The sequence below is a fragment of the Rhopilema esculentum genome, unplaced genomic scaffold, assembly GCF_057945365.1.
Source record: "Rhopilema esculentum isolate cy_ngs unplaced genomic scaffold, ASM5794536v1 HiC_scaffold_34, whole genome shotgun sequence".
In the NCBI taxonomy this organism is placed as follows: Eukaryota; Metazoa; Cnidaria; class Scyphozoa; order Rhizostomeae; family Rhizostomatidae; genus Rhopilema; species Rhopilema esculentum.
In genome coordinates this window covers 622,490-632,095 of record NW_028300845.1, presented here as the reverse complement: position 1 = coordinate 632,095, position 9,606 = coordinate 622,490, and the positions used below count along the sequence as shown (strand labels likewise).

The 9,606-nt window shown below is 34.9% G+C and overlaps 1 protein-coding gene across 1 annotated transcript; it reads right to left on the bottom strand.

Moving 5' to 3' along the window:
* Nucleotides 1-824: 824 nt before the first annotated feature.
* Nucleotides 825-8,731, bottom strand: LOC135684330 (dynein regulatory complex protein 9). Its single transcript, XM_065199856.2, has 14 exons — nt 8,387-8,731; nt 7,587-7,724; nt 7,129-7,194; nt 6,917-6,989; nt 6,686-6,752; nt 6,156-6,284; nt 5,762-5,843; nt 4,852-4,947; nt 4,349-4,414; nt 3,935-4,009; nt 2,698-2,781; nt 2,434-2,481; nt 1,459-1,560; nt 825-1,061 (listed from the first exon to the last, which is right to left on the bottom strand). Exons 2-14 carry the CDS (start codon nt 7,707-7,709, stop codon nt 936-938), a joined length of 1,137 nt encoding a protein of 378 aa, XP_065055928.1. The 5' UTR covers nt 7,710-7,724; nt 8,387-8,731; the 3' UTR covers nt 825-935.
* Nucleotides 8,732-9,606: the final 875 nt, after the last annotated feature.

The window sequence follows — 9,606 nt, the reverse complement described above, 5'->3', positions numbered from 1 at the left end:
ATCTGTACTTTCATCAGGACTGTCTGTGTGTTTAACAAGAAACTCTGTTTAGAATTCTGCAATCGAAATTCGATTCATTGTTTTCAACCTTTATACAGAAGTATACAGAAGCCCTTAGAGCTGTATCTGTTTGATCAAAGTCAATTGACTATGGTTTGATTATGAGCAGGAAATGACCCCTTATATTCGTGTATGTCCTAGTTTTCACAAGATGGTGAGAACATGCATTTTAGTTGTTGAATTCACAATCAGGTATATCCCCATACCCTAAATTTGCCATCATTGAAAGATTGATTGATAAAGTCGTGTGGTATTGTAAGGTGTGCTTTATGTCTATCTTCAGCATAATATTTAAGTTGGAGCAACCAGCAAACGCTTTCAGATTCAAGGTATTGAACAGCTACGACTTAAAATATGAGTCTAGGGGAAATGTTACTGTCAATATTGAAGAAATATTCAAAAGGACAATACAAAGTTGTAGATTGACTCGAAACAATTATGACGCATTTTCGAGCATCGGGTGGCAAGAAAGTCAAGTTTTAAAACTGGGCCAGCAAATAACTTTAAATTTATGTTAAACTGGATCCGGAAATTCTATCACCCTGCGCTCTTTACGTGGCCTTTGGACATTCGAGATGTTTAATGTTTGAATGTCGTTTAAACGTAAAATCGTTTTTTTATACTAAACAACTAAGCCATGTAAGGAATTAAAAAAAATTATTTGTTTCGAAACTATGATTTGTAAAATTATGAAGTCAACGCGGTTATTGAAAGGAAAGATGACTGCTCGAGAAAGAAAGAAATAGGCCATGAATGTAAATCAGTCTAGCCATTGGTTTTAATTCCCAGCATAAATTATTGAAGAGACAATATCACAAATAATAACGGAAGTTTTAATTAAAAATATATGTACAAATTAGCGTCGATTCGTTTGATTACTTCTTTTTCTTCTTTCCACCTTTTTTACCGGATTTCTTTCCCTTTTTCCCTTTCTTTTTCTTCTTTTTGCTGTATGGGCCGAGCTGACGACGCACCATGACACCACGCCACCATGACTGTATCTGCAAGGAGATGTTCTTTTTCACAATTTTGATGCAGGTCATACACTAGCTCAGTTGCGTGCTTAAATAAAATGCAATTTACTCACCTAGAGGAGTCATTCAAAAAACCGAATGTCGTTTATTTTATCGGGAATTTTAGGGGAAACACCATTACTCGCAAATTTACATATCGCACTTCTTGTTCAGGAGCTCTAGCGATGGCCCTGGACACAACTTGTTCAAATTATCAGGCAGTGCATTATTAATACCTGGCCTAAAAAGAACATTATTTGTTCAAATTAGGGATAATTGAATCAACTGGCATTCGGATCATCCGAGTTTATCTGATAATAAAATAAACCCATCAAGAAGAAATTGTCAACGGTTTCCAGAACCTGAGAAATTAAATTGTTTTTACCTTTGTACAAGCTCTTTGCTCTTCCAGTTCTTGCTCAGCCTTTTTTCTTTCAATTTCCTTTTCCCGTCTATCTTCCATGACAACTTTGTCGTACTCATTATACTGTTAGTGAAACAAAATTTAGTTTAGGAAACTCAATTTACGTTTCAAGATACATGATAACTCTTCACAAATTAGTTAAGAGCTGAAAAATAGGGCCTGCCTTGCTTTCAAACCTGTCAAACAACATTTCAAAAGGTGCTAGATAATTGTTATTTACTAAAATTGCAAGAGAACTGAAATCTTCGTAGATCATATACTTAACTGAACCAATTGAGAGGAGTTGTCAAGTGTATTTTACACTTCCTAATTTTGCAGAAGCACCGACGTATGGGTATTTCTTAGAGGGGTTTACCCATCTTTCCCTGCTTTTTTACGCAAAACAGATTGTTGGGAAACAAAAAGGGAGCACATTCTCTCCATTCAAGAAAGTGCAAACAATAATTCTTCTAGCAGTTGATAATTTTTGGATGCATTTACTCGTCAATTGTTGAGATTGCAATGAATCATTAACAATTTAAAAATGTTTTAACATGAAGCCCAGTTATCAAAATATTTTCATTTATAACAATTAGCTACCCAAGTAAGGTAAGAAGTCAGCAACTATGTGCAGAAAATTTACTTTCCAGTCAACTTAAGAATGATAAAGCAAGCGAAATAGGCAAAATTGCCAACATATATGCCGGACTTCTCACAAAGGATGGGGCCGGGAGCTTTTCTCAAAATCTTTTGTTATAATTGTTAAAATTTCCCTTGGTCCCTCACTTCCCAACCTGCGTCGGATCCCATGTTATGAAGATCTTTTTTAGGATCGAAGAATCTAATCAAACTTGATAGCTTGCATAGTAGAGCTCTTAGAAAAAGCAATTGACTTTGATTGTTGAAATGAAAAAGTGGGATGCAAAAGATAAATCATAATTATCTTGCTGTGCTGACCTTCAAAGTGAGCTCTTGTAAACGTGCCAGATCGTGAGATTTGTTGGCCTAAAGGAGAAACAAGAACAGGTGCAATTTACAATCAGGTACAATCTGGTGTACACTATAGCAAACAGCAAGTCGACTAAAAACATCTCAAAATGTGAAAAATTCTAGTACAATGCTATGTTTAACCTATCGCCCTAAATTCTTGTGCGTAAATGTTTTATGAATACACTTTCAGTCTAAATTAACCAGTCATTTCATAAATTTTTGTGTACATACTTTAAGAACATCAAGCTCGTGCTGTTTTGCTTCTACATCTTTGTCATATTTTTCCATCCAATATTCCAATTTTTCTTCTAGCATCTGCAAACGGAAAAAAATAGTCTAATTTATGTCTGAATATTATTAAATTCATTTTGAGCAATTAAAAAGCTAACAGACTTCGCTAACACTATTTTAAAGAGTCCCTTTTGTGTCTTTTCCAACGAGATTGTAAACTTAAACTTTCCAACTACTGTTGATTTTCATTACAGCTTTGTCACAAACACAGGCAAGATTCGCGCTGAATTTTAAAAGCCAGATGAGTCACAAGGAGGTCACCGAACCAGCCTCTAGCTGGGGCGGATCCAGAGGACATTTGAAGGAGGGGCAGTTGGTAGTGGGGGCGCTGAAAAATGTTCAAAAATTGGTGACGAGGCTACGCTGTACACAACAATTCCAGACCCTAACTACTGACGGAAGGCTCTCTAGTCACGTTCTAAAGAAAATTTTCACAATAATTGTGCCAAACAGCTTCCAAAAAGGGGCACTAGACTTGCTTTAGCTCGGTAATGAAGGGATAACTGCCCCTAGTTGCCTAGCCTGCGCCGCAGACCCAATCCTCCAAAGAGAATTGGGTCTGCGGCGCAGGCTACCAGTTGCCCCGCCCCCCTTAAATTCGCCACGGCCTTTAGAATAATGAGCTGGTTATCAAGCTACCGAACTCTTATTCCTCCCGTTTGAAATTTTTTAAAACAAAGCTTTCGTTACACTCCCAAATAAACAGATAAAACACGGGACAAGGTCGGGATAACACCATGGTTTGAGCTGGGCATTAATATAAGATACACTTTGGGCGTTAACGGCGAGGGAGGAAGTAAGATGTACAGAGCGCTTTTGGTGACACAAAGAAGAGAGTTATCAAAGGCTAACACTACATAGCAGACTTGAGGTACCACGATACAGCTAATGAAGTAAAGAGTCATGACATCAAATTATGCACAAGTACAGAAAATGAGCTTATTCAAATTTCTGCAAGAAAAATAATTTTGAAAACGGGCATAAGGATCACATTAAGGATCGAAAAAGATTGTATTTTCTGAAGTCGACTTATTTTATAAAATCGCCAATAATGAGATCAATTAGCTTTCTTTTTTCACTGGCAACTTCCATCTAATACAGCTGGACCACAAGATCTTCTTTTCACACAAAATGCGTTCAAAAAAATGAAATTAACGTAATTTCTTATCCAGTTTACCGCATAATGCTGTCTTAAAAATGATTCGATTTCGTTGTTCACACGTGCTTCTTCATCCACTTTTTGCTTTAAGACCTGCAAAATGAAATCATGTTTATGTGGATTAGCTGTCTGAAAAATGGAAAAAATAGAATAAAAAACCGCAAAAAATAATACAATCTTAGAAGTAATCAGCTCTGATACGTAAGTCAAGGAGCATAGTAATTTGTCATATTTAACGTTTACAAATTGAAAAGGAATATGATTAATAATATGATTATCGAGACTTAAATGTAGTTGATCATAACGAAATTCAAGCAAACGAAAGGCAAAAGATGTTACGCTTAGCCTGAGATTTTTTACCAAATCTAACAGTAAAACACCATTGAGTAAGGATGATCAGCCGAAAATAATGAATTTCTTACAGCAACATACCTCTATCTCTTCTTTTAACTCAGATTCAGTTTTCTGACACTGCTTTTGTGCACAGCTCACCCGAACCTATATAAACATCAAATAGAAAACTCATAAAAAAGCACTTAATGATGAATATCTCTAAAAAATAGCACAGAAAATTACTCCAAACATAAGCAAAAGAGCTTTGGGACAGATTCAAAGAAAATAACGAAGTTCTTATGATAATACCTTTACAGCAGTACTGTATTGTGTTTAATAAGAAACCAAAACATGCATTGAATCATAAGTGTGATGTGAGTCAGTCGCCAGCAACCTTGCAAAGTTCCAAGATCATTTAAAGCCTCAATTTTACTACACCTTTACCAAAACCAAACTTTGGTATGTTGTTACCAAATAAGCCCCCAGCCATAGTAAGGCTAGTAAGTGGGTATAGACAGCATGAACTACCAGCAAATGCCATTGACTTTGGATCAATGTTACATTCCAAAAAGTGAGCGATTTCAAAGAGCAAAAAGTCAAACCTCTGCATCCTTCTTTATATATTTTGTTTCCATGCTTGTCTTTGCTTTAGTTTCCTGCAGCTGATCTTTCAGGTGTGCAATCATTTCTTTGCGCTTCTAAAATGACAGAGTAATAAAAATGGTTTTACAAAGAAAATCCACATAATAGTGTGCTAAATTTTAAGAAATAGCAAAAACATGGTAAAGAAATACAATAGAGAAAATGGTAAAAAAACGTCATAGAAATCTACAATGCTAGTAAAGAGTAATAGCAAAATTAACCAGAAAGCACTGCATATAGGACTCTATAGAGAGAGCAAATTTATAAATCTTACTAATGCAGCTTGCAAGTCTTTAAGACAGGTCTTAGCTCAAGACATTTCTTCATTATTATCATCATTATCATCATCATCATCAAGGTATGGAGGACCTTGGCTGTACATTTTTGGGGAACTATTTTTACACAAAGCCCTAATGTTACACAGGATTTGGGTAGATGTAGAATTTGGGTAGAGGTGCCCTAAACTATTTATTTATTCATTATTCATATATTTATAAATCATTATTTATAACCACCATTCACGAGACTGTCTTGCCCAAAGGAATACCACAAGGTGATATGTTTTTAACATCATCAAATAGCCTGGTTTTATATTTTTTTTAGGTTTTATCTAACTCTGTCAGCTGAAACCAAGACATGGCTTTATAATGAAATTATTTTCATATGATAGATTTAGATAACCATTCCCAATTAAATCATCAAGATTTTGTCATGTTTTGACAGCATTGTTGCAGATTCATCAAAAATCCATTATGCAACCAGGAATATGTACTTCTCTTTTAAATATGAATCCACCGGTTTATTACCACAGTGTCTCACAGGAACTTAAGGCCTAATCTAAAACTGTTATTTTAAATATAACCCAGTTACCTGAACTTCAATTTCTTTTTCTTTTTTGACTTCCAAAAGTTGCTTTTGCAAATTTCTAACTTTCTTTCGACTTTGCTCTTCCCTGCAAAGTCAAAGCAGCTGGCAATCAGATAGTCACACTGCAACAATCTTGGCAGATTGAAAATACAACTTCATATAAGTGAGTTAATTTGTTGTGCTATGCATAGCTAAAGAGAAAAGTCACCAGTTTATTTGCTTAGATGAATAAGTTAAAGACAATTCCTCTAGAAAATTAAATGCTTTTTCAACTGAGAATCATATTCCCAGACTTTGTACAGATTATTAAGGGGTGGATAAGAGCAAGACTTTATTGTGTGTAGATAACACATAAAGTTTTTAGACACATGCTGTTTTTAAATTTTTAAACACTCACTTAATGATAATATCTTGCAACTCTGTTTTCTTCCTCTTTTCTTCACTGACAGCATTAACAAGAGTGGAGAAAGTCTGCTCTTCCTTTATTTCGTTGAGGGTTTCATTCAAAATGTCAAGAAGAAATTTTCTACAGGCAAATATTAATAGAGATCAAAATAAAAAGTAAAGAATTACATTTAAAATGAAAATCCTATCTGGAATTCTACCACATATATCTGGAAATTGTTAGCTATTTCACCCTCAAACAAAACAAAGTTTGTTAAGGTAATACCTTGAAAATTTTCAAATGTAAAAATGATATTTTATTGTATGGGCTTTGTTGTGTCACCAGGGAGGTCAGAAGCATTTCAAGGCTTGAGGGACATAGGGTGGGAGGGGCACCATGTTACCAAAAGGGGACAGTATTACAAAAGATTTACTTCTCAGGAAAAGGCGTTATGCCAAAGTTGAAGGGGCATGTACCCTTGGTATACCCCTGGCCAGGGGCATCACCCCATGTTTGTTTAAAGGAGTCTTAAAAAGCATTACCTATCAGACTGTATTTTCTGCAGTGTGTCATTTGCACCAGTGGCCTGGCGAAAACTTCTGCTCAGAGCTATTCAAAAAAAGGATAAGATGTTTTTAAGAAAACAAAAGAAACTTTTGATGCAAAGGCTGGAAATTTCATAAAATTTGATGCTCTCATATGATAATAAGAATTGAGACACAAAACTATCAATGAAGGTTTAACATTTCTTATCATGATAAAATACTGCATACCTTTAGTGTGATTTTGCAAAGCCTTTGAAACATTTTCCAGTTCTTGTGATTTTGGGGCTTTGCTTGAAACCAACTGGGAAAAATGATTAACAAGCATAATTAATAACGATTTCAAAGATAAACAACCATTAAGATATCAACAAAAATGTTTACCAATTGCAAGAAAGTCATCAATGATGATGAGCCATTTTAAATAGTTAAGCAATACTTACAGTCTCATACTTTCTTTCAAGCTCTTCTTGGCCTTCAATTAGCCCAAGTATATCATTGCTAACAAGCTGAAAAACAATAATACATGATCATATAAATAACTAATGAAATAATAATTCATGCAAATACCCTCAAGAATAGAATTTTTAATATTGCTGTTAACTGCATGTTAGCAGAAGTACAATTTTTGCCCAAAGGTTCATTTATATATGCAGAATTGATGAAATATTGAACAATAACAAAATAAATTGAGAAATTGTCACATTCCTCTAGCCCTCCAAAATTTAAATCCTAGTGTGTACCATTTTATCCCAAAGAAATACATTTTTACTTGAAATTAATATCAAATCATATTGTTAAAGATATTAACATACAATATACAAACTTGTGCAGATCAAGGAATGGTCATAGACACCCCAATGTACCTTGATTGCAGTCATGATACTTAGATATAAATTACCTGTCCTCTGTGATTTTCTGAAGAGACTGGTATTATGCTCCCAAGGATAGCCAACTGGTCAACACAGTCTTCCAGAACTGCAGACACATGAATTGTGTCCAAAGCTGAAAGTTTGTAGTCCATCTTACCTCTCACAAGCTGAATGAAAATAAATGAATTGTGCGGATAAAGTAATATCAGAAGGTAAAAAATAGAGACTGACTGATGACACTAGGTCTGAGTTTGAATAATGTAATTTATCCTGGAGCTAGTGGCTAGTGGAACAGGATTAAATGCTCCTAATACTCCCCATGCCTGTGCTAAAGACATTATTATCGAAAATTCTTATATTAATCAATATAAATTTGAATTGTTTCCATTTCAAATTGCACATACAAAAGGCTATAACATGTTATTTGTCAAGACATGCTAACTTTATTAATTATTTTGGAATTCAGCGATGTAACTATAATAGCCATACCTATATGTAAAACTTTATGTAGAATAATATAATAGAATAAATCAATTTTATATCGATGTCAAACAATGAAACTTGACTAGAGAGTTTATGCAGAGGTGGCTTTGATATTTCGTTATAAGTAATATTTCTTCAGGTGCACCATAGGAGATCTCCTTGTGTCCAAGACCATGGCAGAAATAGTCAAATCTTTCGTAGACTAGATTGGCCTAACTGGTTTGCAAAATCGATATGGGCGCTGAAGAAAATTATGTCAGCTTAGATATGTCTCAAACAAGCTAAAATTCACTAGCATAAAATGCAGCAGAAATCCAGATTAGTCTAAAATCGTTGATTAACTTACTCGGTATGATCACATAGTAGTCGTGCTTTTATTCTCGTAAAGTATCGTGTCCAACTAGGCCTAGGAGTAGCCATAACAACAACTGCACACATCAACAACATTTGACGCTCACAGGAAGACTGAATCGAGCGCTCTTTGTTTGACGTCAGTTATGAAAAGCAATATTACCTCCAACAGTACATTTGTCCTTATCTTGCCATATATCTGTCAATTCGTAACACCTTTAAGGTATTTCACGATGCACTTTCAATCTTTCTTAGGTAATGGAATCAAAATTCAACAATTCTCGAGAAAGATTTTGTGAAGTCATCACTTATAAAATAGTTTGGTTTTCTGGACTAGCCTCCCCACGAAAGTTGGTCATTGTGTGTGTGGTATGTACATTATCTAGTGGGGGGAGTGGTATGTACATTATCTAGATCTTCAGAAGCTGATTTTTGTGTGAAGCCATAACATTATTTTCCATGTACAATTGTCATCTTGTCAGCAATTTCGTAGATTACCGTCCTTTGCCTTCTTTTAATAAGCAGCAAGAGAGATATTTCCAACAAAATTGATTTATCAATTTCTCGAAAACAATTTGCCATCAAATCGAGGAAGCTGATCTTATATTCAATAATATTACACTAAAATCAATCTAATCATTGATCAGTGGCATCTTCTAGCACGTTTTATCCATTAAACTTCTATTTCATTATTTCTTGCACTCTGAGCATTATACCGATACTCGGTCCTGCTCAGTATCGATGTAGATGTAGATGTAGATGTAAAAAACTTGGTTTATCGATTAGAACATTGCATCCCCTCAAAAGCTGTTGTGAACTAGTTGTACCTTAAACAGGTCGTTGCATTAGATTTTGTGAAAGTGTTGCTTTTGAAAGTTTTTACTAGTAGCACTCGTTTGAAGATCTTTTCATGATTTTTACACACGTAAAATTTCTAATTTCAAAACTCTGGAATTAAGTTTCAGGCAATAGTGTTCATTGCCAACGGTCAATTAAATGACAGATCTTTGGGCTCAAGGGATGTTTCCTAAGGAAGAAAATACTTCTCACGGGAAAGAGCGTGGTCCCGGACCCCTTTTTTCCCTCTCTTTTGTTCCTCCCATTTAAATTAAATCAGCTTCTGCAACTTGCATCTCTCGAATGTAATAATGAAATGTTCAACAGAAGTCTTTCATAGCTCATTGCATAGAATGTCTTCGAAATTACGAAGGAGGT

Coding starts and splice junctions, on each gene's coding strand:
- LOC135684330 (XM_065199856.2), bottom strand. CDS start 7,709: ATGGACTACAAACTTTCAGCTTTGGACACAATTCATGTGTCTGCAGTT. Junction 2,482..2,697: donor ACGAGCTTGATGTTCTTAAA/GTATGTACACAA, acceptor TTTCTCCTTTAG/GCCAACAAATCTCACGATCT. Junction 1,561..2,433: donor TACAAGAGCTCACTTTGAAG/GTCAGCACAGCA, acceptor TTTCACTAACAG/TATAATGAGTACGACAAAGT.